Source organism: Carcharodon carcharias, chromosome 34 (genome assembly GCF_017639515.1).
Source record: "Carcharodon carcharias isolate sCarCar2 chromosome 34, sCarCar2.pri, whole genome shotgun sequence".
Lineage (NCBI taxonomy): Eukaryota > Metazoa > Chordata > Chondrichthyes > Lamniformes > Lamnidae > Carcharodon > Carcharodon carcharias.
The window spans coordinates 29859774-29887211 of record NC_054500.1 but is presented as its reverse complement, the minus strand read 5'-3'; the positions used below and the strand labels follow the sequence as shown (position 1 = coordinate 29887211).

Sequence of the window (27438 nt, the reverse complement as noted above, 5' to 3'; positions counted from 1 at the left end):
CAATTTTCCATTCGCAAGGGCATCCATCAGCCATTACCCTTTGTTTCCTGTTACAAGGCCAACCTTTTATCCAGTTTGCCACATTACCCTGAATCCCATGGGCTTTTACTTTCCTGACCAATCTGCCATATGGGATCTTGTCAGATGCCTTGCTAAAATCCATGTACACAACATCCTCTGCACTACCTTCATCAACCCTTCTTGTCACTTCCTCAAAGAATTCAATCAAATTTGTGAGGCAAGACCTTCCTTTAACAAATCCATGCTGACCATCCCTGACTAGTCCATGCATTTCCACATGACAGTTAATCCTATCTCTCAGGATTGATTCTACTAATTTGCTCACCACCGATGTAAGACTAACTGGCCCATAATTGTTTGGCATTTCCTTTGATCCCTTTTTAAACAATGGAACTACGTTTGCATTTCTCCAATCCTCCAGTACCTCCCCTGTATCTAGTGAAGATTGGAATATCATCCTCAGAGCATCTGCTATCTCCTCCCTGGCTTCCTTCAGCAGCCTCGGAAACAATCCATCTGGCCCTGGCGACTTATCAGTTTTTACGAGTGATACCGTTGGGATTGATAAAACAGTTGAAACTCAGCACTTGTAAATGCCATGCTGTTATCAGAAAAGACGAATTCTGGTAGTCCTTGAATGGCAAAACTCTGATGTAGTTTCTCAATTGTAGCAACTGATATTGGTGACTTCACCTCATATACTCCCAATCATTTTGAATGGGCATTGACAATGAGCAGAAACATTGTTCCCAGGAAAGGTCCAACGTAGTCAATGTGTATCCGCACCCAGGGTCTACCTGGCCACTCCCATGGGCGTAAAGATGCTGTCGCTGGCAACTTTTGCAGTTGCTGACATTGCACACACTGCTTTACCATGCTCTCTATTTCACCATTCATCCCAGGCCACCATAGATAGCTGCATGCTATGGTCTTCATTCGGGAAATTCCTGGACATGTGTTGTGTAGTTCAATTAAAAGTGGCTCCCTTCCCTGTAGAGGAACTATCACTCGTGTTCCCCACAATAAGATGCCATCCTGAATGGTTATTTCATGTCTTCTATTGAAGTTATGGTTTTATTTCATCAGATAATGCTCCTGTGACCAACCATGCAGCACTTGTCATTCTTGAGATAAGACTGGGTTCCGACTTGTCCAGTCTCTAATCTGTCGAGCACAGACCGGTGAGGAATCTAAGAAATTTAACAGTAAAACGAGTTCCTGTGGAACTGGGATATGCTCATCAATTTCTTGTAAAGGCAAATGATTAAGGGTGTCAGCATTTGTGATTTAATCACCAGGCTTGTGTATGAAAGTGTATTCATATGCTGCCAGAATGAAAGCCCTCTTAGTGTTTCTGTATCTTCTTTCTACATGCCTTCTTCTCGCTAGCTCAGACTTTAATCTCAGCCTTCTTGGCTTCAGTGTTGGCCAGAATTCTCTCAGATGTAACCTCAACTTGTCTGAGCTCAATGGCTGAGTCTCCCAGAATTTCATCATCTGTCTGCTACTTGGAAAATTCTGTGACTTTTGCTTCCAAAACCTCTTTGGCTTCATTTAGCTGATTCTTCAGCTCTTCCATCCCTTTTTTGTATTTGTTTGCTGCCTCCTGCAAAATGGAACATTGAAGTGTCTTCTCTGCCAGCTGATTCTTCAGTTTGTCCAGAGAGGGGCTGAATTCTTTCTGTTTCTCTTTATACTTTTCCAGAGGTACAAACTTTGACCTGAGGGAATCTTGCAGTGTGTGAAGGTCCATCAACAGGTTTTCTATTTCCCAGTGAAGGTTGCTTACCTCGTCTTGAACTCTGTCAACCAGCAGACCCCGAGCCTGCTCTACAACTAGGTCCCCCCGAGGTGTGTGTCTCTGCACTGGTGGAGGGTGTGGATGAAATTAATGATGGCTCCACATCCAGTGGGTCCTCATGATCTGCACCTGAGTGCCATGGGGGCTGGGACTGATGGCCCGGTGCCTTTAATGGAGAGAATACATCATTAATGATTGGCTGGATAGTGACCTACATTAAAAAGCGATCAGAGTTTTGATGGGTGGACAAAGAGTAGTAGATGAGGCCTCAATGGTGTATTGAGGAACGATGATCTTGCCTTCGGCGCAAGAATGGTCCCCATCCTCACTGACCAGCCCTGCGCCAGCTCCTTGTAGGCTGTGAGTGGTCTGAGCTCCTGCATCCCCCTCCAGTCAGGGATCTTTCCTTGTTGTTGTGGATGATCTTTTCCTTCATAAAGACAGTTGGACTGTCTGTGAGCAGGACAGATGCCAAAGCATGTGATAAGCATGTCTCCCTGCTGTATGTGCTGAGTGGGCCTATATAAGGGCTGAAGATGTGACTTGTCCAGGGTGTGACAAGAAATGGATATGTAGAAGTGTACATGAGAGAATCAGTGGTGATGTCCTTTGTGCTGGTCATGTGTGACATCACTGTAACCCTGCAAATACCTGATGGCCTTATGAGGGCGTGAGTCGAGACTGAAGAGAAGGTTGACTTACTCTGGCAGAGCAGATGAGATCATTCATCCTCCTCCTGCACTGGGTTGGGGTCCTCCTCTGAAGAGCGCAGGCACTAACCGCCCTGGAGACCTCCTCCCAAGCCTTAGTGGTGAGGCTGGTGGGCTTCCGGCTTCCATCATGGGGGCATAGGGTCTCCCGCTGGTCCACGGCTTCCTTGAGGAGTGTCATCGCTGAATTTGGGCACACAGCGCTTGCCTCTTTTGAGAGTCAATGTGTGCATGGGTGCTGTTTAAATATAATACCTGGAAATTTGAGCCAATGAGGTAACAGTGGGGCGGATAAATCGCAGCCCACCCAACCATGAGATACGATGTGCTCTACATTCATGCAGATATAGTGAGCTGTAAAGCAGACGACCTGGTACAGAAGGAACAGAGGGAACCACACTGCTTCTCCTGCCCAACACTGCACTTAGTCTCTGGAGCAGAAAATTCCACCCAAAGTTCCGAACACAAAGATTGATTACAAATGAAGATAAAATGACACATAAAAATTGGATCAGTTTAGTCCGTTTGGGTACAGGCCTGATAGTTTTGAAGTCGAGATGTTGTGTTGTCTGATGTGAAGATGCTGAAGTTGTAGGATTGTCTCTCTAGCTGTGTTGGCTTCCATTGTCGAATTGCCAGAGCTTGCTTTAACAGGTGAGCTTAGTCGCTGGAATCCAGTTTACAGGGAAGAGAGAATATTCCTTACTTCTGTTTTGCAGCAAGGCACTTTTAACTGCCCAGTTACTTTACAGCAGGCCAGTGGCTATTGTTAGATGCCTTTCTCTGTCTTCCTCTGGGTTGAAGCTTCTTTAAGATTTTTTTTGTGGCTCTCTCAGCTCCTGCCCTTTTCAATGCTTAATGCAAGAGTTAAATTAGCTACTGCTATCATGTGACTTGTATAAGTGCCAAGTCACCTCCCAAATAAGGGAGATCAACACTTCAAACAGCCCTTCTCCCAACTGTGTTCCTTAGCTTCTGTCCTGGACAATGCACAATTTACATTCTTACAATGAAGTGTCAATAAAACTTTGTTATCTCCTGGACGAGCCCACAGTGAACCAGAATTAAAGTAAGGATTAAAAACAAAACACTGCAGATGCTGGAAATCTGAAACAAGAACAAAAATTGCTGGAAAAACTCAGCAGGTCTGACAGCATCTGTGGAGAAGCTCTGAAGAAGAGTCATACGGACTCGAAACGTTAACTCTGTCTTTCTCTCCATGGATGCTGTCAGGCCTGCTGAGCTTTTCCAGCAATTTTTGTTTTTGGTAAAGGAAGGGTTGTCTTTTGTTTTACCTCAGCTCCCACGTTAGTTATATTTTCCCAGTCTGAAATCTACAATTCTGTCTGGCAGCTTGGACACATTTTGAAACAGCTTTTAAACTCAGTCCAAGACTTTTTTTAATGTAATCTTTAAAACAATTTTCTAAACATTTGTAATATCATAACTGCACACTGTAACAATACATACATATGTCCAGCCGATGACATTATAAAGTAATATTCTATATCGCACCAGTTATCAGACCAAGCCTGAATGTTGTCCAGGTCTTGCTGCCTATAGGCAGCGACTGCTTCCATATTTGAGGAGTTGCGAATGGTGCTGAACATTGTGCAATCATCAGCGAACATCCCCACTTCTAACCTTATATTGGAGGGAAGGTCACTGATGAAGCAGCTAATGATGGTTGGGCCGAGGACACTACCCTAAGGAACTCCTGCAGTGATGTCCTGGAGCTGAGATGACTGACCTCCAACAACCACAACCATCTTCCTTTGCGCCCGGTATGACTCCAACCATTGAAGCATTTTCTTTCTGATTCCCACTGTCTCCAGTTTTGCTAGGGCTTCTTGATGTCACACTTGGTTAAATGCGGCCTTGAAGTCAAGGGCAGTCACTCTCACTTCACCTTTTGAGTTCAGCACTTTTCTTCGTGTTTGCACCAAGGCTGTAATGAAGTCAGGAGCTGAGTGGCCCTGGCGGAACCCAAACTGAGCATCAGTGGTCAGGTTATTGCTGAGTAAGTGCCGCTTGAAAGCAGTATTGACGATCTCTTCCATAACTTTGCTGATGATCAAGAGTAGACTGATTTCTGATATTCAGAAAATATTCCAAACTCTTTTTAGAATCTATAGTGAATGACCTCACAGTTACCCACATTGAACCCCATTTGCAAACAGAAATAAAGAGATTGAGTGAGGTAGGAGGAAGTGCCTCCCCCTGCACCATGACCCCACCACTGAACATCAAGCCATTGTTTCCAGGACTGTTACCGACCTCATTTCCTTTGGAGATCTTCCTTCCACAGCTTCCAACTGATAGTCTCCCAAACTCCTATCCAAAATCCACAAACAGGACTGTCCTGGCAGACCGATCGTGTCAGACTGTTCCTGCCCCATGGAACTCATTTCTTGCTATCTTGACTCCATTCTCTCTCCCCTTGTCCAGTCCCTTCCCACCTACATCTGTGATTCCTCTGACACCCTGCATCATATCAACAATTTCCAGTTCCCTGGCCCCAACCGCCTCCTCTTCACCATGGACGTCCAATCCCTCTACACCTCCATCCCCCACCAGGATGTTCTGAGAGCTCTCCACTTCCTCCTCGAACAGAGGCCCAAACAATCCTCATCCACCACTACTCTCCTCCGTCTGGCTGTTCTCTCGCTGAACAATTTCTCCTTAAACTCTTCTCACTTCCTCCAAATAAAAGGTGAGGCTATGGGTACCCGCATGGGCCCCAGTTATGCCTGTCTCTTTATGGGGTATGTGGAACATTCCTTGTTCCAGTCCTACTCTGGCCCCCTCCCACAACTCTTTCTCCGGTACATCGATGATTATTTCGGTGCTGCTTCATGCTCTCGTCTGGACCTGGAAAAATTTATTAATTTTGCTTCCAATTTCACTCCTCCATCATTTTCACATGGTCCATCTCTGACACTTCCCTTCCCTTCCTCTCTGTCTCAGTTTCTGGGGATAGACTGTGCACCAATATTCATTATAAGCCTACCGACTCCCACAGCTACCTCGACTACAGCTCCTCACACCCCGCTTCCTGTAAGGGCTCCATCCCATTCTCTCAGTTCCTTCGCCTCCCTCACATCTGTTCTGATAATGCCACTTTCAAAAACAGTTCCTCTGACATGTCCTCCTTCTTCCTTAACCGAGGTTTTCCACCCACGGTGGTTGACAGGGCCCTCAACCGTGTCCGGCCCATCTCCCGTGCATCAGCCCTCACACCTTTCTCTCCCTCCCAGAAACATTATAGGGTCCCCCTTGTCCTCACTTATCACCTCACCAGCCTTCACATTCAAAGGATCATCCTCCGCCATTTCCGCCAACTCCAGCATGATGCCACCACCAAACACATCTTCCCTTCACCCCCCCCCGGCAGAATTCCGTAGGGATCGTTCCCTCTGGGACACCCTGGTCCACTCCACTATCACCCCCTACACCTCAACCCCCTCCCACGGCACCTTCCCATGCAACCACAGAATGTGGAACACCTGCCCCTTTACATCCCCTCTTCTCACCGTCCAAGGGCCCAAACACTCCTTTCAAGTGAAGCAGCATTTCACTTGCGCTTCCCTCAATTTAGTCTACTGCATTCACTGCTCCCAATGCGGTTTCCTCTACATTGGAGACACCAAACACAGACTGGGTGACCGCTTTGCAGAACACCTTCGGTCTGTCCGCAAGTATTACCCAGACCTCCCTGTCGCTTGCCATTTCAACACTCCACCCTGCTCTCATGTCCACATGTCTGTCCTTGACCTGCTGCATTGCTCCAGTGAAGCTCAACGCAAACTGGAGGAACAACACCTCATCTTCCGACTAGGCACTTTACAGCCTTCCAGACTGAATATTGAGTCCAACAATTTTAGATCATGAACTCTCTCCTCCATCCCCACCCCCTTTCCGATCCCCCTTTTATCCAATAATTTATATAGATTTTTCTTTTACCACCTATTTCCATTATTTTAAAATATATTTCTATCCATTGTTTTATCTCTACCTTTTAGCCTATTTTGATCCTTTCCCCCCACCCCACCCCCACCAGAGATATCTGTACCTTGCTCGTGTGGCTTTCTACCCTTAATTAACACATTCCTCAGATAATATCACCACCTTCAACATCTCTTTGTCCTTTTGTCTGTGACATCTTTTGGTTATCTCCACCTATCACTGGCCCTCTATCCAGCTCTACCTGTCCTAGCACCCCTTAAACCAGCTTATATTTAATCTCTTCTATTTTTCCTTAGTTCTGTTGAAGAATCATTCGGACTTGAAATGTTAACTGTGTTCCTCTCCGCAGATGCTGTCAGACCTGCTGAGTTTTTCCAGGTATTTTTATTTTTGTTTTGGATTTCCAGAATCCACAGTTTTTTTGCTTTTATCTTAAATGGAATCTAAGATGATCTCCAGAACGTATCTTGTTGATTGAAGAACGCATTGTTTTATAGGGTTTTTCCAGCTATTTTTGTTTTTGTTTTAGAAAGTAGTCTTGAATACCTTTGAGAAAATTTATGCTTTTGGAATTCAAGCTGTTTGCTTTTCTCAGGCTTTTACAATGAATTCTCAGTGTCCTGTTGCTTTAAGAAATTCTCAGTCATGGGGAGGTGTCTGGAAATGTGGACATTGCAGCTGCTGCAAAGAACCCCGGGAACAAGGAAGAGGTTTGAAATGACATCTAACCTGACCAATCAAACAATGAGGTTGAATGACTGGGCCAGGTTCAAGCCAATCAGCTGAGGGCAGGGTTTGCTGAATTTGTTTGGAGACAAAGTTTGAGGAAGTTGGGGAGTTGGATCGGAGTTTGCTGGGATGATGTGAGGATGGCAAATTCAGCCCAACCTGGAGAAATTATACATCTTAATGTGGGAGGGAAGAGGTGAGTGAAACAGCGAGGGCTGCATGACAAACCCTCGCAGAGCAGACTGTCACTGCCGCAGATTCTGGGTCGGGTTGGGGAGCTGTCGAAATGTGAACTGCTTCCAAACATCTGCATTCAGCAGCTGTTCCTTCCATTCGCTGCTCAGTGGCTTCCTGCTAAACAGCAGAGTTTGTGGCATTGCTCTGACTGAATTTCTAAAAGGAGTTACACTTGTGTTAGCAGCAAAACATCTTTCCGGAGGTCCCAAAGTGCTTTCCGGCCAATGAATCACTTTTGAAGTGTGGTCACTTTGGCGATACAGGAAATGTTGCAGCTAATATACACACAGCAAGATCCCGCTAAGTGGCGTTGTGAGAAATGATCAGTTAATTTTTTTAGTGATGTTGGTTGAGATGCAGCAATTCCCTCCATAAACCCCTGTCTCTTGCAACAAAAACAACTTATATTTGTAGTTAGGAAACAAAATATGACACCAAGCCACATAAGTAGATATTGCATCTGATGACCCAAAGCTCGGTCAAAGAGAGAGATTTTAAGGAGTGTCTCCTCCAAAAAGTTCCTTTCAAACCTACCTTTCTGTCCAAGCTTGGTCATCTGCCCTATGTGGATCCATAAGACACAGGAGCAGAAATTAGGCCATTCGGCCCATCGAGTCTGCTCCGCCATTCAATCATGGCTGATAAATTTCTCAACCCCATTCTCCCACCTTCGCCCCGTAACCTTTGATCCCCTTACCAATCAAGAACCTATCTATCTCGGTCTTAAATACACTCAATGACCTGGCCTCCACAGCCTTCGGTGGCAATGAATTCCATAGATTCACCACTCTCTGGCTAAAGAAGTTTCTCCTCATCTCTGTTCTAAAAGGTCTTCCCTTTACTCTGAGGCTGTGCCCTCGGGTCCTAGTCTCTCCTACTAATGGAAACATCCTCCCCACATCCACTCTATCCAGGCCTTTCAGCATTCTGTAAGTTTCAATCAGATCCCCCCTCATCCTTCTAAACTCCATCAAGTATAGACCTAGAGTCCTCAAACGTTCCTCATATGTTAAGCCTTTCATTCCTGGGATCATTCTCGTGAACCTCCTCTGGACCCTCTCCAGGGCCAGCACATCCTTCCTGAGACACGGGACCCAAAATTGCTCACAATATTCTAAATGTGTCTGACCAGGGCCTTATAAAGCCTCAGCAGCACATCCCTGCTTTTATATTCTAGTCCTCTAGAAATAAATGCCAACATTGCATTTGCCTTCCTAACTACCAGCTCAGGGTGATAGTTGATTTAAAAAGCCCTATGAAGGGCTTTGGGATCTTTTATTACATTAAAGGTGCTATGTATATGCAATTTATTGCTATGTGATAATTATTGGCCAGGATTGCAGAAGTGCTTCTCTACTCTTCCTTGATATAATGCTGTTGTACCTTTTACACCCACCCAAGAGAGTTAGCTGGTGCCTCCATTTAATGTTTCATCCAAAAAATGCCATCATGACAGTGCAGTGTTCCCTCAGCGCTTTGGAGTGTCAGCCTAGGTGATGTGTTGAAACCCTGCACTGATGGCTGAACATAAACTCTGACTGGGGGACAACCGCATGATCACTGGACAATATATACAGTTCAGTGAATGAAACTTGGTTTCCATATTTGCCACCTTCATTAATCCAAGGTTAAGAATAAATGTCTCTTTTATTTTTCACAGATTGCTTTGCAGGTCTCATGTGAAATTGTGGAGGGGGCAGTTCTGCTGGGAGGGGGAATAGTGGAGGGGACAGGGAGTTGCTGCTCAGTGATGTTCTTGGCAGAATTCATAAGTTAAGGAGATATTTTCAGTGACTGTGACTCTCTCTGAAGTCCACGATGGCCTGCTCTGGCCTCACCTGTTCCTGGTGACAGATTGTATTTATTCTGGCTGGGTTCAGCAGTCTGTGGCCCGCCCCCTGCCACTTTATCCACCCGTGACCATCGATGGTGATTGCAAGCAGAATATTCAACCAAAGAAAGCATCACCTCCAAGCCTATCTTACCCTCATTCAATTTCACCCCCCACCCAGTCGCAAGCAGGGTTCATTTGATAGTGAGCATGAGGAGGGATTAGGCTAAATACTGCAGATGATGGAAATCTGAAATATGAACAGAAAATGCTGGAAATATTCAATGGTCTGGGTGCTTCTTTGGAGAGAGAAACACTGACCTGAAACTTTAAATGACCTTTCATCGGAACTGGAAGATGTTGAAGGTGTAACAGCTTTTAACCATAGTGGAGCAGGGGAGGAAAGAACACGAGAGCAGGTCTGTGACTGGGTGCAAAGCAGGAGAGAGGAACCACACTTTCATCCCTAAGTCAGAGTTTATGTTCAGCATCACTGCAGGATTTCAGCACATAACTTAGGCTGACACTCCAAAGCACTGAGGGAGTGCTGCACTGTCTGGGGTAGGGAGCGTGGGACTGTCAGATCGGACATTTAAAAAGGGATGGATGGCATCAGACAAAAGGAGATGAGGCAAGTAAAGAACCAAAAGGTGGTCGTATGCGAAGTGTAAATGTGAAAATGCTGAATCATTGTTAGCAACTTCCATGTGATAAATTGGGAGCAAAGGCTTTTGTCTGAAACTTTTGAATGAGTCCAGAGGTTCTAAAGTGCCCAATCAAATGATGAGGTGCTGTTCTGCAAATTTATTGCTGCGGAGCATGAAACCGAGAGTGCAGAGGTCAGTGTAAGAGTCGGATGAAGGTTTAAAATGACACCTCTGAACTGAATGGAGATAATTTGCAAAGCAGTCACTCAATCTTTGTTGGGAAGACCATAAGTGTAAAGGAGACCATATCATGAGCAGTGAGCACAGCGTAATAAATCAAAAAAAGCTCAAGTAAACCACTGTTTCATCTGGGAGAAGTGTTTGCCCCCTCGGATGGTGAGAGTAAGAGGGCAGGTGCTGCATCCCTATGCTTTCATAGAAAGGTGTTGGGGGAGCGGGTGTTGGGAGAGCGGGTGTTGGGGGCGCGGGTGTTGGGGGCGCGGGTGTTGGGGGCGCGGGTGTTGGGGGCGCGGGTGTTGGGGGCGCGGGTGTTGGGAGAGTGGGTGTTGGGAGAGCGGGTGTTGGGGGCGCGGGTGTTGGGGGCGCGGGTGTTGGGGGCGCGGGTGTTGGGAGAGTGGGTGTTGGGGGCGCGGGTGTTGGGGGCGCGGGTGTTGGGGGCGCGGGTGTTGGGGGCGCGGGTGTTGGGAGAGTGGGTGTTGGGAGAGCGGGTGTTGGGGAAGGTGATGAAAAAGTGATTGGACAACCTGCTGAGTGGAGGTCTAGAGGGACTCGACATTTTAGTGAAAAAGCAACAGTTTGAGCCAGGAAACTGTTAAAGTGCTGGAGGCTATCAGAAGAATCCCAGATGTAGGTGGGAAGAGACTGGACAAGCAGGAGGGGAAAAAAAGGGTTAAAATGAGAAATCGGTTCCATGGGCTGAGGCTTGTTCATCAAACAACAGCCCCACCATTGTCACCGGTTTGATGACAAGGATGGAGTGCTGGAATTTCAGAGGAAGATGGGTTCGCGTGAGTGAGAAGAGGAGCAGGAAAATGGAGACAGTCCATGTCACGCTGATAGTTCTGAATGAAAAGATCTGGAAAGAGACCAGAGGGAGGGGTCTAGGCAGAAGACAAACTCTGAAGATGAGAGAAAAGGTTTTGCTAACTGAGGGGGAGACTCCTGGCCAAAGAAGTGAGTGTGTAGGTAGGTGATATTGAAAAAGAAGAGCTCAGTTTCCTGTTGAGCTTAACATTCACTGAGGTGGGGATAAGGGGTTGAAGCTGAGGCCTTTGAGGGCTGAGCATTCAGGATCAGAAAAGGGGATAGTGAAAATAAGGATAAGTGTGAGATTGGAAGGAGAGATGGGGGTCAGAAAAAATGAAGGGGTGGAAAGCTCTGGAAATTTTTGTTAAAACATTGGATGAGATGAAGCATTAAATGAAAGGTTGGAATGGGACAGCTTTGCAATAGCGAGTCAATGCTGCTGAAAAGGCTGATGTGGTGGGACAGGATGTTGAGTGTGAATCACAGGATACGGCAAGAACAGTGACCTGAGGAACACTGAATATCTTGGAGACACCTGTAATCGTTGGTAGATCTGAAGCATGAAGGGTGCAATTTCAGTTGGAATCCATATGGAATATGTTGGAGCTGGAGACAGTTGAGGAGGCTTTAAAAGAAAGTTATAGAGTACACAAGCAGAGATCCAGATTGAATATTTCCCCACTCTATCCTGTGGGCATTGAGATCATTGTGGTCCCAACTTCTCTTTGGCTGAAAACATTACAACAGAGCTGGGATCCTCCTGTTCTGTTGGAAACCTAGTGCTTTTGTTTGCTGTTTGTGTAACCTGGATCAGAGGGAGGAGCAATGCAGCTTCAATCCAAAATCCCAATGATTTGTGTAATGCCTGAGCTCATTCAAAATTGCTTCCTTCTAACATTCGAGGTCCCTCAAATCTGAATAACTTCAAGAGAAACAAAGGCACCAATAGATGATAATTTGCTGGCTTTAGAGGATGGAATGTTCCAGTCTGGGTTCCTTGTGACAGGGTAACATTTGGACACCTGAGCTAGTTGGAGTTGAGTCAGAGAGAGACAGTGTGTGATTACAGCCCCCTCCCTTAGCCTGGGTCAGGGAGTGTGTGATTACAGCCCCTTCCCTTAGCCTGGGTCAGGGAGTGTGTGATTACAGCCCCTTCCCTTAGCCTGGGTCATGGAGTGTGTGATTACAGCCCCTTCCCTTAGCCTGGGTCAGGGAGTGTGTGATTACAGCCCCCTCCCTTAGTCTGGGTCAGGCACTGTGTGATTACAGCCCCTTCCCTTAGCCTGGGTCAGGGAGTGTGTGATTACAGCCCCTTCCCTTAGCCTGGGTCAGGGAGTGTGTGATTACAGCCCCCTCCCTTAGCCTGGGTCAGGGAGTGTGTGATTACAGCCCCTTCCCTTAGCCTGGGTCAGGGAGTGTGTGATTACAGCCCCCTCCCTTAGCCTGGGTCAGGGAGTGTGTGATTACAGCCCCTTCCCTTAGCCTGGGTCAGGGAGTGTGTGATTACAGCCCCCTCCCTTAGCCTGGGTCAGGGAGTGTGTGATTACAGCCCCCTCCCTTAGCCTGGGTCAGGGAGTGTGTGATTACAGCCCCCTCCCTTAGCCTGGGTCAGGGAGTGTGTGATTACAGCCCCTTCCCTTAGCCTGGGTCAGGGAGTGTGGAGTCAAAATGTTTTTTTCCTCTCAAGGAGTACTATTTGATTTTAGGGGTTACTTTTTGGTTTTCAGGAGCTGCTTTGATCTAAAGATTTAAGTTACAGGGATTTGCAAACTCATGCACCACTTCCATTAAAGGATATTAAAAAAACAAGAGATTCTGGTGCTGAGCAGGTGGCCAAAAATCCGACATTGCAGTCCAGTCCATCGCCCTCTCTCCACTGGAATCCCTACTCTTTTTACACAGGAAAACCTGCTTCTTTTAAAAAGAAAACACAGGCACAACAACAGCCAAAAACGCTTGTTTCCAAGCAGACACTTCAATAGCAGAAACATTAAAAGAAGAATCTAAGGGGAACAGAAAAATCTGGATGTTCCCCCAGAATACACTATCTTCCTCTAGCCCTTTCTCTCATGAAAACTTTACTCCCAAAATCATTCATTGGACAAATTATGAAAGAGAAGCAAAGCCACTGGAAAGGATTTCACTTTTTCCTCTTTGGTTCTTGTTGTTCCAGCTGTAGTTTGTAAAGTTGAAAGCCCAGCCCAGGGACAGTCTCCCTCCCTCCCTCTGTCTCCCTCCCCCCTCTCACACTCATGCCCTCTCCCTCTCTCTCAGACACAGCTGAAGCCAGTTTGCCTGCACTGGATCCATCACCATCTTGGTCTCTTCCTATCCTGTCACCCTCTTGCTGCTGTTCCAGTTCCTTATTTTTATTCATTCATGGGATGTGGGCTTCACTGGCTGGGCCAGCATTTATTGCCCATCACTAGTTGCCCTTGAGAAGGTGGTGGTGAGCTGCCTTCTTGAGCCGCTGCAGTCCATGTGGTGTAGGTACACCCACAGTGCTGTTAGGGAGGGAGTTCCAGGATTTTGACCCAGTGACAGTGAAGGAACAGCGATATATTTCCAAGTCAGGATGGTGAGTGGCTTGGAGGGGAACTTCCAGGTGGTGGTGTTCCCAACTATCTCCTGCCTTTGTTCTAGGTGGTAGTGGTCATGGGTTTGTAAGGTGCTGTCTAAGGAGCCTTGGTGCGTCGCTGCAGTGCATCTTGTAGATAGTACTCACTGCTGCTACTGTGCGTCAGTGGTGGAGGGAGTGAATGTTTATGGATGTGGTGCCATTCCAGCAGGCTGCTTTGTCCTGGACGGTGTCCAGCTTCCTGAGTGTTGTGGGAGCTGCACTCATCCAGGCAAGTAGGGAGTATTGCTAGGGGTGTAGGAATGGCTAGTCCAATTTAATTTCTGGTCAATGGTAACCCCCCAGGATGTTGATATTGAGGGATTCAGAGATGGTAATGCCATTGAAATCATGGGGCGATGTTTGGATTCTCTCTTGTTGGAGATGATCATTGCCTGACACTTGTGTGGCATGAATGTTATTTGCCACTTGTCAGCCCAAGGCTGGATATTGTCCAGGTCTTGCTGCCTTTGGACATGGGCTGCTTCAGTATCTGAGGAGTGGCGAATGGTACTGAACATTGTGCAATCATCAGCGAACATCCCCACTTCTGACCTAATGGGTGGAAGGAAGGTCATTGATGAAGCAGCTGAAGATGGTTGGGCCGAGGACACTACCCTGAGGAACTCCTGCAGTGATGTCCTGGAGCTGAGATGACTGACCTCCAGCAACCACAACCATCTTCCTTTGTACTAGGTATGACTCCAACCAGTGGAGAATTTTCCCCCTGATTCCCATTGACTCCAGTTTTGCTGGGACTCCTTGATGCCACACTCAGTCAAATGCTGCCTTGATGTCAAGGGCAGTCACTCTCACCACCTCAGGAGCTCAGCTCTTTTGTCCATGTTTGAACCAAGGCTGTAATGAGGTCAGGAGCTGAGTGGCCCTGGCAGTACCCAAACTGGGCATCAGTGAGCAGGTAATACCAAGCAAGTGCCACTTGATAGCATTGTTGATGACCCCTTCCATTACTTTACTGATGAACGAGAATAGACTGATGGGGCAGTAATTGACCGGGTTGGATTTGTCCTGCTTTTTGTATACAGGACATATCTGGGCAATTTTCCACATAGTCGGGTAGATGCCAGTGTTGTAGCTGTACTGGAACAGCTTGGCTAGGAGCATTGCAATTACTGGAGCACAAGTCTTCAGTACTATTGCTGGAATATTGTCAGGGCCCATAGCCTTTGCAGTATCCAGTGCCTTCAGCCGCTTCTTGATATCAAGTGGAGTGAATCAAATTAACTGAAGACTGGCATCAGTGATGCTGGGGACCTCTGGAGGAGGCCAAGATGGATCATCCACTTGGCACTCCTGGCTGAAGATTGTTGTAAATGCTTCAGCCTTATCTTTTGCACTGATGTGCTGGGTTCCTCCATCATTGAGGATGGGGATATTTGTGGAGCCTCCTCCTCTAGTGGTTTAATTGTCCACCACCATTCACGACCGGATGTGGCAGGACTGCAGAGCTTAGGTCTGATCCATTGGTTGTGGGATTGCTTAGCTCTGTCTATCACTTGCTGCTTATGCTGTTTAGCATAAAGTAATCCTGTGTTGTAGCTTCACCAGGTTGACACCTCATTTTTAGGTATGCCTGGTGCTGCCTCTGGCATGTCCTCCTGCACTCTTCATTAAACCAGGGTTGATCCCTTGGGTTGATGGTAATGGTAGATTGGGGGATATGCTGGGCCATGAGGTTACAGATTGTGCTCGAGTACAATTCTGCTGCTGCTGATGGCCCACAGCACCTTATGGATGCCCAGCCTTGAGTTGCTAGATCTGTTCAAAATCTATCCCATTCAGCACAGTGGCAGTGCCACACAGCACGATGGAGGGTATCCTCAATGTGAATGCAGGACTTCATCTCCACAAGGACTGTGCAGTGGTCACTCCTATCGACACAGTCATGGACAGATGCATCTGTGACAGGCAGGTTGGTGAGGATGAGGTCAAGTATGTTTTTCTCTCTTGTTGGTTCCTTTACCACTTGTCGCAGACCCAGACTAGCAGCTATGTCCTTTAGGACTCGGCCAGCTCGGTCAGTCGTGGTGCTACCGAGCCACTCTTGGTGATGGACATTGAAGTCCCTCACTCAGTGTACATTCTGCACCCTTGCCACCCTCAAGTGATGTTCAACATGGAGGAGCACTGATTCAGGATGACGATGTCAGGCTGCTGCTTGCCTAGTCTGTGAGACAGCTCTCCCAATTTCAGCACTAGCCCCCAGATGTTTGTAAGGAGGACTTTGCAGGGTCAACAGGGCTGAGATTGCTGTTGTCATTTCCGATGTCGGGTGGTCCGTCCGGTTTCATTCCTTTTTTGTGACTTTGTAGCGGTTTGTTACAACTGAGTGGCCTTGCTAGACCATTTCAGAGTCAACCACATTGGAATCTGGAGTCATATGTGGGCCAGACCAGATAAGGACGACAGATTCTTTCCCTAAGGGGCATTAGTGAACCAGATGGATTTTTATAAGAATCGGCATCATAGTCATCATTAGACTTTTAATTCCTGGTTTTTATTGAATTTAAATTCCACCATCTGCCATGGTGGGAATCGAACCCGGGTTCCCAGAGCATTACCCTGGGTCTCTGGATTACTAGCCCAGCGACAATACCACTAGACCATCACCTTCCCTTCAAACACAGGTTTGCCCCCTCCTGACCTTGCTGTTCCTCCAATCATAGATCCTCTCTCTGGGAGAGACAGAACCTGTGATTGGAGGAGCAGCTGCTCACAGATTCTGTCTCCTCCAATCAAACTCTGCCTGGTTTTCCTGCTGCCAACATGCCTGTTCAGTCCCTGACCATGGGGGAGCCATAATGCAACTTCATGTTGTACTAGGCAGGAGGAATGGCGATGACTTTGAGTTTTTTGGCTCCTTCCTTGCTTTTTTGCAGGCTACTTTTTGAAGTTTTGAAGGTGAATTCGCCCACTGCCCCTGTGTATTTTGAGCCTTGGTGCATTACAGACCTGCTCCTTTAGCCTGGGTCAGGACGTGCTGGATATTGTGACTGACTTTTTCTGGTATTTTCTCGAATGTCTTTAGGTTCAGTTCCTCGCGACAGACTCTTACCTGGATCCCGGACTCATTTTTCTCGAGGTAAGGCCCTTTTGCTGTTGCTCGAGTCAGTGATATAAGGCATTGCATTTCCTGTTTCTCGTGGCGGGGTCTCCTGATTGGTCATTTCTTTTCCCATTTGTTTGCAATGAATTTTCATCAATCCTTCAGCAAAGAAAGTCTTTGAACTCGAATCACCCTGCCCAGGAATGCTTTGTGGATTAAGTTCCCAATGAATGGGGTGTGTGGTTTGTTTTTGTGTGTGCGAGGGGAGAGTGTCTGTGTGTGGGACTGTGCGAGGGGAGAGTGTCTGGGTGCGGGGTTGTGCGAGGGGAGAGTGTCTGGGTGCGGGGTTGTGCGAGGGGAGAGTGTCTGGGTGCGGGGTTGTGCGAGGGGAGAGTGTCTGGGTGCGGGACTGTGCGAGGGGAGAGTGTCTGGGTGCGGGGTTGGGTAAGGGGAGAGTGTCTGGGTGCGGGGCGAGGGGAGAGTGTCTGGGTGCGGGACTGTGCGAGGGGAGAGTGTCTGGGTGCGGGGTTGGGCGAGGGGAGAGTGTCTGGGTGCGGGGTTGGGCGAGGGGAGAGTGTCTGGGTGCGGGACTGTGCGAGGGGAGAGTGTCTGGGTGCGGGGTTGGGTAAGGGGAGAGTGTCTGGGTGCGGGGCGAGGGGAGAGTGTCTGGGTGCGGGACTGTGCGAGGGGAGAGTGGGTGCGGGGTTGTGCGAGGGGAGAGTGTCTGGGTGCGGGACTGTGCGAGGGGAGAGTGGGTGCGGGGTTGTGCGAGGGGAGAGTGTCTGTGTGCGGGGTTGGGCGAGGGCAGAGTGTCTGGGTGCGGGACTGTGCGAGGGGAGAGTGGGTGCGGGGTTGTGCGAGGGGAGAGTGTCTGTGTGCGGGGTTGGGCGAGGGGAGAGTGTCTGGGTGCGGGGTTGTGCGAGGGGAGAGTGTCTGGGTGCGGGTTTGGGTAAGGGGAGAGTGTCTGGGTGCGGGGTTGTGTGAGGGGAGAGTGTCTGGGTGCGGGTTTGGGTAAGGGGAGAGTGTCTGGGTGCGGGGTTGTGCGAGGGGAGAGTGTCTGGGTGCGGGGTTGTACGAGGGGAGAGTGTCTGGGTGCGGGACTGTGCGAGGGGAGAGTGTCTGGGTGCGGGGTTGTGTGAGGGGAGAGTGTCTGGGTGCGGGGTGAGGGGAGAGTGTCTGTGTGCGGGGTGAGGGGTGAGTGTCTGGGTGCGGGGTGAGGGGAGAGTGTCTGGGTGCGGGGTGAGGGGAGAGTGTCTGGGTGCGGGGTGAGGGGAGAGTGTCTGGGTGCGGGACTGTGCGAGGGGAGAGTGTCTGGGTGCGGGGTTGGGCGAGGGGAGAGTGTCTGGGTGCGGGGCGAGGGGAGAGTGTCTGGGTGTGGGACTGTGCGAGGGGAGAGTGTCTGGGTGCGGGGTTGGGCGAGGGGAGAGTGTCTGGGTGCGGGACTGTGCGAGGGGAGAGTGTCTGGGTGCGGGGTTGGGCGAGGGGAGAGTGTCTGGGTGCGGGGTTGTGCGAGGGGAGAGTGTCTGGGTGTGGGACTGTGCGAGGGGAGAGTGTCTGGGTGCGGGGTTGGGTAAGGGGAGAGTGTCTGGGTGCGGGGTTGTGCGAGGGGAGAGTTTCTGGGTGCGGGGTTGTGCGAGGGGAGAGTGTCTGGGTGCGGGGTTGTGCGAGGGGAGAGTGTCTGGGTGCGGGGTTGTGCGAGGGGAGAGTGTCTGGGTGCGGGGTTGTGCGAGGGGAGAGTGTCTGGGTGCGGGGTTGTGCGAGGGGAGAGTGTCTGGATGCGGGGTTGTGCGAAGGGAGAGTGTCTGGGTGCGGGGTTGTGCGAGGGGAGAGTGTCTGGGTGCGGGGTTGGGCGAGGGGAGAGTGTCTGGGTGCAGGGTTGTGCGAGGGGAGAGTGTCTGGGTGCGGGGTTGGGCGAAGGGAGAGTGTCTGGGTGCGGGACTGTGCGAGGGGAGAGTGTCTGGGTGCGGGGTTGGGCGAGGGGAGAGTGTCTGGGTGCGGGGTTGGGCGAGGGGAGAGTGTCTGGGTGCGGGGTTGGGCGAGGGGAGAGTGTCTGGGTGTGGGACTGTGCGAGGGGAGAGTGTCTGGGTGCGGGACTGTGCGAGGGGAGAGTGTCTGGGTGCGGGGTTGGGTAAGGGGAGAGTGTCTGGGTGCGGGGTGAGGGGAGAGTGTCTGGGTGCGGGGTTGGGTAAGGGGACAGTGTCTGGGTGCGGGGTTGGGTAAGGGGAGAGTGTCTGGGTGCGGGGTTGTGCGAGGGGAGAGTGTCTGGGTGCGGGACTGTGCGAGGGGAGAGTATCTGGGTGCGGGGTTGGGCGAGGGGAGAGTGTCTGGGTGCGGGGTGAGGGGTGAGTGTCTGGGTGTGGGGTTGGGTAAGGGGAGAGTGTCTGGGTGCGGGGTGAGGGTCTGGGTATGGGGAGTATGAGGCCGTCAGTTGGTCTCCATTGAGTCTGTGTAATTGTTCTGATGCCATTGGGATTTGTTCTGTTTTAGTCTATTGAGCGGAAGAATCTCCACCTTGAAAGATGAAACAGGAGCCGTGAGTAACACTTACCACACATTTTGAGAAGAATATTGATATCAATCCTGTGTCCAGAATCAAATGATCCCACATAATATTCTGAACCTCCTCTCCCCAGTACTCACCAACTTCACTCTCCCTATGATTCACTTTAGATTTTTATTGATCGGGATCCAACTGTCTTCACCTCCATTTTGAATTTTCTCCGCACAAAGGAGCTGGATGCAAGGTAAGGCTGAGGCCGATGACAGGGTAAGTGTGTTTGTAGCAAGGGTTTAGGATGCACAAGGGTCAAAACTTATCATCCAGTTAATTGGGTAACAGTCTTACCTCATTCAAGACAGGAATGAGTGGCAATTAAACAGTTAGTGACTGTCCCCTCCTTAAAGCAGAACAGCCAATAAATTGTAACTGAAACAAGAATTTTTAAGGAAATTTAAAGTTTGATTTTTGTTGTCAAAGAATCTCCAGTTCCCCAGTGACCTGTGCTGTACCTGTCCTGGGAGTGTTTGATGGGGTCAGTGTAGAGGGAGCCTTACTCTGTATCTAACCCCGTGCTGTACCTGTCCTGGGAGTGTTTGATGGGGACAGTGTAGAGGGAGATTTACTCTGTATCTAACCCCGTGCTGTACCTGTCCTGGGAGTGTTTGATGGGGACAGTGTAGAGGGGGCTTTACTCTGTATCTAACCCCGTGCTGTACCTGTCCTGGGAGTGTTTGATGGGGATGGTGTAGAGGGAGTTTTACTCTGTATCTAACCCCGTGCTGTACCTGTCCTGGGAGTGTTTGATGGGGACAGTGTAGAGGGAGCTTTACTCTGTATCTAACCCCGTGCTGTACCTGTCTTGGGAGTGTTTGATGGGAACAGTGTAGAGGGTGATTTACTCTGTATCTAACCCCGTGCTGTACCTGTCCTGGGAGTGTTTGATGGGGACAGTGTAGATGGTGATTTATTCTGTATCTAACCCCGTGCTCTACCTGTCCTGGATAGAACAGAGTGAAAAAGAAGGATGTATTCATTTTTTGAATTAACAGATGTCTCCTCAGTAACTGCATGCCTTTCCTTCAGCCTCCAGTATTGTAGAATAGTTTCTAGAAAATGTTGGTATGATAATTGTCACAAGGGAGGGGTAACTTTCATTTGGCCCAATTTTGATGGTTTATTGATATCATTATATCACTGCTAGAAGCTGTTGAATTCTCTAGAACTGAGGGGTTGAATTGTTCTTTTACCCCCAGAGATGTCAACATTGCAACACTTCGGCACGAAGCTGAATTCTATGGAATCTCTCCACTGGGTAAGTGAGGAACAAACCCACATCCCAAAATTGTTCCAGATGTCACCTGTTATTTGTATGTGTATCTTTCTCTCTCTCTTGTCTCTCTCTCTCTTCTCTCTCGCGCTCTCTCTCGCGCTCTCTCTCACGCTCTCTCTCTCGTGCTCTCGCCATCTCTCTCGCTCTCTCTCTCTCTCTCTCTCGTTTTCTCTCTCTCTCTCTCTCTCTCTCGCTCTCTCTCGCCCTCTCTCGCTCTCTCTCGCTCTCTCTCGCTCTCTCTCGCTCTCTCTCGCTCTCTCTCGCTCTCTCTCGCTCTCTCTCGCTCTCTCTCGCTCTCTCTCGCTCGCTCTCGCTCGCTCTCTCTCGCTCTCTCTCTCTCTCGCTCTCTCTCTCTCGCTCTCTCTCTCTCGCTCTCTCTCTCTCGCTCTCTCTCTCTCGCTCTCTCTCTCTCGCTCTCTCTCTCTTTCTCTTTCTCTCTCTCTCTCGCTTTCACTCTCTCTCTCAAAGGTTTGTGAGGATGTGAAACTCTCTTCCCCAGAGAGTATTGGAGGCAGGGCCATTGAATATTTTTAAGGTATAAGTATAGATTCTTGACTAAGGGAGTCAAAAGGTATCAGGGTCAGGAGGGCTACTGGCATTGAGGCCACACTCAAATCAGCCATGATCTTATTGAATGGTGGAGCAGGCTCGAGGGGCCGAATGGCCTTCTCCTGCTAACTCTCTCTTCCCAATTGTTTCAGTCTTGCAACCTCTTGTTAACTTGCTCCTCCATGGGGTCCCTTTCCAGTGCTCTTAGCCCACAGCGCCATCATGCCTGACTCCTTGCCACCTCCATCCTGATGATCCTCTTTTCACCATCAATTTCAAGACGACTTGCTGGCATTTTCTACATGCACAGCAAGATCCCACAAGCAGCAATGGAATAAAGGTCCAATTAAATCCGTTTGAGTGATTTTGGCTGAGGGATAAATATTGGCCAGGTCTCTGGATAGCATTCCCTGCTCTTCAGATAAATGAATTGCACTTTGGGCCTCGATTTAATGTCCTATCCAAAAAATGGCACCTGCAAAAGTGCTGCGCTCCCCCTCTACTGCACTCCCTTAGTATTGCACTGAGTGTATCAGGATGGATTATGTGCTTGTGTCTCAAGCAGGGAGGGGCAGGGAGCTACCACTGGACTTGGCTGACAGAGGTACAAATATAGAATGACACACAAATGCCAGACAATAACTGTCCAACAAGACAGAGTCTAATCACCTCCCCTTGACATTTAGATCCTTCACCATCAGCTTCCTGGGGGCTGCCATTGATCAGAATTTCAACATCTCCAATTACATCAGTAACCTGGATACAAGAGCTGTTAAGAGGCTGTGTTCTGCATCATGCTTATTGCCTCAGTATTGCATGGAATGATCCCACTAACGTCTGGCCCTCTCAAAAGCTAAGCCTGTGGATGAGCCACACTGTACCCATTTCCCACCTCTGGGAGCTGGGCCTGTGGTGGAGTTTCATGTTTTGTTTCTTTCTATTTCTAGTTCGTCGCCTGGAATTATGTGAGGATTTGGAACGCTCGTCTTGTGGGAATGTCCTGTTCCATGGATACCTGCCTCCTCCAGGTTAGTTCAATATCCCTGTTTCTTTTCCCTTTTTATTATTAATCTTCCCAAGGTTTTGATGTTGAAGGAGCTCTTTCACCTTTTGCATGGATGAGGACTGGGAACCTTGAGATGTGTTACAGGCAGAAATTGTGTGGCCCTTTTCAGTTTGTAATCAGGGTGTTTGTGTGTGAGGTGTGAGTATTTCCTTATCCTCAGAGTGATGTTTTTAATTGAAACTAAACTCCAGCAGCAGGCTTTTTGGTAATTTTTAAAAATAAGGAAGATTTATTTATTATCACAGACTTGCCCTGGATGTTTGAAATGTGACATCTCAATTACTCGCCCCACTCACACTATCACTGATGCATTAGATACAGATACAGTCAAAGCTGTAGTTATACAAATGCAATTTTAACTCAGTCTCTATATCCTTTAGTTGGAATGAAGGCCTTTTTAAAAACGAAGGATTCGCATCAAACTTCAAAGCCCCTTGTGGATGAATAGCCAGGAGATTAGTTCTCAGGTTAACTTGGAAACTGGATTAAGTGCAGTACTTTGGCTGCATTAGAAGCCTTTCAGCGATGATGGTTCAGGTGTTTCTCCTCTTGCCAGATTTGCTTTTTCAGGGTGTATTATACTGCCAACCCCAAAAGTTAGTTTCCGCTCTCTGACTGTGGGGCTGATACTTCTGCTGTCCAGGCCACAACGATACAACAGTAGTTGGCAGTGGTCATTCACTCTTATCTGTTCCTAAAACTGAACTCAAATATTCTCCTTTGTTCACAATGGCACTCGGAGACCAACAGTCTAGAGATCCCATATCCCTCGAGCCCTGGTTCATCCTTAAGCAATCAGATGTGTAAACTTCACAGGTGGCTGCAAAGGTCCCTTATTCACATCCATGTTTAAATAAATATTAACCATAGAATCGAATAGTGTCCACAGTCACATATTAAGTTTCAGCCATCTTAAGTTTTGTGGCCACTTTCACAAAGTATGAACTCATAGTCCATAGTCCAATATCCTCATGGTTATACTGAGCATGACAGATGTCACTGTGGTACATTCATGAGAGCAAGATCAGGGTCAATGCAAGAGTATTAGGTGCTCTAGGTGAACCTTCAGACTTGCACCCACCCCACAATTAACTTTTGAGAATTAATATTGTGCATAAGTAATAAAAATTCTGCATTTAAAATTAGATTTATTTTACATGAAAAAGAATATTTTGATTCTGGTTGTACATTCTCACTGATCTACACTTTTCACAGGATATGTACTCTTAAGAAATGCACATTATAATATATAATATGGCTCACATGATGTAACACTGTATGTTCCTGCAACAGCTATTAGATTGTTGGGGAGACCAATGATCATTATAGGGGAGATGATGGCAGAGTGGTAATATCACTGGACTAGTAACCCAAAGGCCGAGGCTAATACTCTGTGGGTCTGGGTGCAAATTTAAATTCAATTCATCAGTTTGGAATTGAAAGCTAGTCTCAGTAATGGTGACCATGAAACTATCATCGATTGTTGTAAAAACCCATGTGGTTCACTAATGTCCTTTAGGGAAGGAAATCTGCCCTCCTCCGTGTGACTCCAGACCTACAGTAAAGTGGCTGACTGTTAATTGCCCTCTGAAATGGCCAGTCACTCAGTTCAAGGGCAATCAGGAATGGGCAGCAAATGCTGGGCTTACCAGCAATGCCCACATCGCATGAACGAATAGAGAGAGAAAAATGATGTTAGAGTGGGCTCGATTAAATTCCATTCTTTGTTCTTGTTTACTGGTTCACAATTTTGGAATAGTCATGTACAAATTTGTAAACCTTTTGCATAAACAGAACGAGGAATATAATATGGAATTTTGGAAAAGGCTGCAATGTAAATACATGGAAATGGAAATCTATGTAGGCCAGTATATGTGGATGTTTGCCAGTAGATCTAGACCTTTGATTCCAATTGCTGAAGCCTGTTTGTTTTCATCTGTAGTTTCATAAATAACTCATTCAGTTGTTACCCCCTCCGCCCCTCTCCATTTTGCTGCTCTAGGCGCCTAGTGGTGGTCACACTGGGCCTCTGGCAAGATTGGTCTTGGATGTGATGCCTTGAAGGTTGAATAATCTCTGTCCATTGCTCACATGGAGAAATTGGCCATTGGGAGGTGGGGAGTGGAGGGAAGGGGTGGCTATCAGAATGCAGTTGATGCCCTTTCATCATGGATAGGAGGTGGGGACACAATGACAAATCATCACAACCTCTAGCTTCCTGACCTTTATTTTAATGCATTTTTTTTTGTTCACAGTGATCCCGACAATGAGACAGAATCGGCACAGCCTTGCTGGCCCACAGTTTGTGGGGTCTCGGCAGGAAGCCACAGATCGAGTGCCTGTACGCAGGAGCAACACCATGCCACCGAACCTGGGCAATGCTGGGATTCTTGGGAAGCTCCTGGAACAACGAGGGAGCGGTTTGTACAGTGTTGCTGCTGAGCAGTCAAGCTCTCCATTTCAGAAACTGGTCAATAAAAAGTGTGTGGTTCCCCTCCCAACCCCAAAGTGTTGGCCCTGAGGTCAAGAAGGTCCTTGGTCCATTGTGACTGAGTTGATTTCAGTCTGGGAGCCACACCTGGAGCCAGAATTGGGCTCAGCACCCTGAGTTATGGAGTCAAAAACAAATCGAGGGTTCCTACCATTATTACCACTTGGTAATATCTGCTGGAAATTGTGCTTGAGCATTGGGGAAGGATTGGTGAAGTCAGAGGGGGTGGGGCTGGGGATCAGGCATTGCCGTCATCAACTATTGATTAAAAACCGTGAGGCCATTTGCACTTCAACCTCAAGGAGAAAGAAACATCAGCTCAGCTAAGTACTGGTGGGAGAGCCTGTCTCTCTGAGAGAAGAGCTGGTGGGAGAGCCTGTCTCTCTGAGAGAAGAGCTGGTGGGAGAGCCTGTCTCTCTGAGAGAAGAGCTGGTGGGAGAGCCTGTCTCTCTGAGAGAGGAGCTGGTGGGAGAGTCTGTCTCTCTGAGAGAAGAGCTGGTGGGAGAGCCTGTCTCTCTGAGAGGGGAGCTGGTGGGAGAGCCTGTCTCTCTGAGAGAGGAGCTGGTGGGAGAGCCTGTCTCTCTGAGAGAGGAGCTGGTGGGAGAGCCTGTCTCTCTGAGAGAGGAGCTGGTGGGAGAGCCTGTCTCTCTGAGAGGGGAGCTGGTGGGAGAGCCTGTCTCTCTGAGAGAGGAGCTGGTGGGAGAGCCTGTCTCTCTGAGAGAGGAGCTGGTGGGAGAGCCTGTCTCTCTGAGAGAGGAGCTGGTGGGAGAGCCTGTCTCTCTGAGAGAGGAGCTGGTGGGAGAGCCTGTCTCTCTGTGAGAGGAGCTGGTGGGAGAGCCTGTCTCTCTGAGAGAGGAGCTGGTGGGAGAGCCTGTCTCTCTGAGAGAGGAGCTGGTGGAAGAGCCTGTCTCTCTGAGAAAGGAGCTGGTGGGAGAGCCTGTCTCTCTGAGAGAAGAGCTGGTGGGAGAGCCTGTCTCTCTGAGAGAGGAGCTGGTGGGAGAGCCTGTCTCTCTGAGAGAGGAGCTGTTGGGAGAGCCTGTCTCTCTATGAGAGGAGCTGGTGGGAGAGCCTGTCTCTCTATGAGAGGAGCTGGTGGGAGAGCCTGTCTCTCTGAGTGAAGAGCTGGTGGGAGAGCCTGTCTCTCTGTGAGAGAAGTGCAGGGAAGTGTGACCCTAAGTTCTGGTGCCTGCTTTCTTTTCATTTACTAACTCTTGATACATCAGTTTCACTGGTATGGTCCATCCCCTTGAGCCGCTGCAGTCCATGTGGTGTAGGTACACCCACAGTGCTGTTAGGGAGGGAGTTCCAGGATTTTGACCCAGCGACAGTGAAGGAACAGTGATATATTTCCAAGTCAGGATGGTCAGTGACTTGGAAGGGAACTTGCAGGCGGTGGTGTTCCCATGTGTCTGCTGCCCTTGTCCTTCTAAGTGGTAGAGGTTATGGGTTTGGAAGGTGCTGGCGAAGGAGTCTTGGTGAATTGCTGCAGTGCATTTTGTAGATGGTACACACTGCTGCCTGTTGGTGGGGGGAGTGAATGTTTAAGATTGTGGATGGGGATGCTATTGCTGTTGGGGGGTATTAAAATTGGGTTTGAACCTTGAGCACTGGTAATGTAGTGTGTCTGGGACGTGCCAAGTGTTCGCCCAGGACACCGAGGCTAGTTGAAGTTCTTGTGCATCTGCTGGCAGTGGTGAGAGTTGAGCTGAGTGTAGCCTAAGGATAGGAGCAGGAATTCTGGTCTATGGAGCAGCTGCTCACACTCTGACCTGTCAGACAGCTGTTGATGATTTGCCGAGACCATAAGCAATTGGGTCTGCAATCAAGAGGAACTTTTGATCAATGAAAGTATAGTGTCAGGGTACTAAGACCACATCTTCTATAGCTTTTGTGAAAAATATATATATAGATATCCTCACAGCTGTTTCTAAAGTTATAAAAACCAGACAAAGACCTTTTAAAATGGCTGAATCTGGGTTTGTGTGTGGGCTCCGAATGAAAGGAGCCACCTGGTAGCATTGACGAACCAGTCACCTTGTTGTCCCTGAAGAGACACTAATGATGCCCCCGTGGGCTGCACAGATCAAATTCAAAGAGAGCCATGCAGAGGTCATCGAAAGTTTGTATCACAAGTTGGCCAACTGGAATCTACTTGTCTTCTCAGACAAAGGGACCCGCAACCTTCCTTTCAATTCCTAATGGTTGAGACATTTAACCATCTCAGGGACTCAGATGAGTGATACACATCCCTTATAAAAAAGCAATGTGGAGAGGTGGGAGTCATGTGACGTGGAGTTCTACCTTGTGGAACCAGTTATATTGCCTTGCTGTACCGCAAACTCGGGCTGCCATTTTACCATCTAATTAGCAGCATCACAAGAAGGAACTTTGCCCAGGTTGAATACCTGGCCCCATCTATACAGTTTCTGCTGGAACTTCTGTATTATCGCCTACAAGACAGATTCATCTCTCTGTGTGCCTGTCTTATCATGTGAAGTCAATGCCACCTGAAGAGTGAATAAGATAGAATTGGTTTTCAGCCTGCTGACCTGTGTAAAAGCAATACTGCATTGGACTTTAATTCGGAACGCTGGAACCCATGTGGTCCTTGCACTGTAAATCTTTCTTTACTTGATCCCTATTTTACTGTAAGAATGTAAAAAAAGCAACATTGCAACCCAAATAAACTAACCCTTTGAGTTCATCCTATCCCAAATTTGCTGGAGGATTATTTAAGGAAAATTGGATCACACCAGACCTGAGGGGTTGGGAAATACGCCACTGCTTATAGAGGGAAAAGCAAATCCAAAACACCTTTCTGTTTATGGA

The 27438-nt window shown here is 48.3% G+C and overlaps 1 protein-coding gene across 1 annotated transcript in view; it reads left to right on the top strand.

The window, feature by feature from the left end:
• Positions 1-7297: 7297 nt before the first annotated feature.
• Positions 7298-27438, top strand: part of shkbp1 (SH3KBP1 binding protein 1) — a 60014-nt gene continuing 39873 nt past the window's right edge. The window contains exons 1-7 of the mRNA XM_041179443.1: positions 7298-7423; positions 16656-16709; positions 19161-19206; positions 19344-19417; positions 20427-20485; positions 22000-22080; positions 24374-24538. Coding sequence (XP_041035377.1) covers positions 7368-7423; positions 16656-16709; positions 19161-19206; positions 19344-19417; positions 20427-20485; positions 22000-22080; positions 24374-24538 — 535 coding nt within the window. The 5' untranslated portion in view covers positions 7298-7367. The remainder of the gene's footprint in view (positions 7424-16655; positions 16710-19160; positions 19207-19343; positions 19418-20426; positions 20486-21999; positions 22081-24373; positions 24539-27438) is intronic.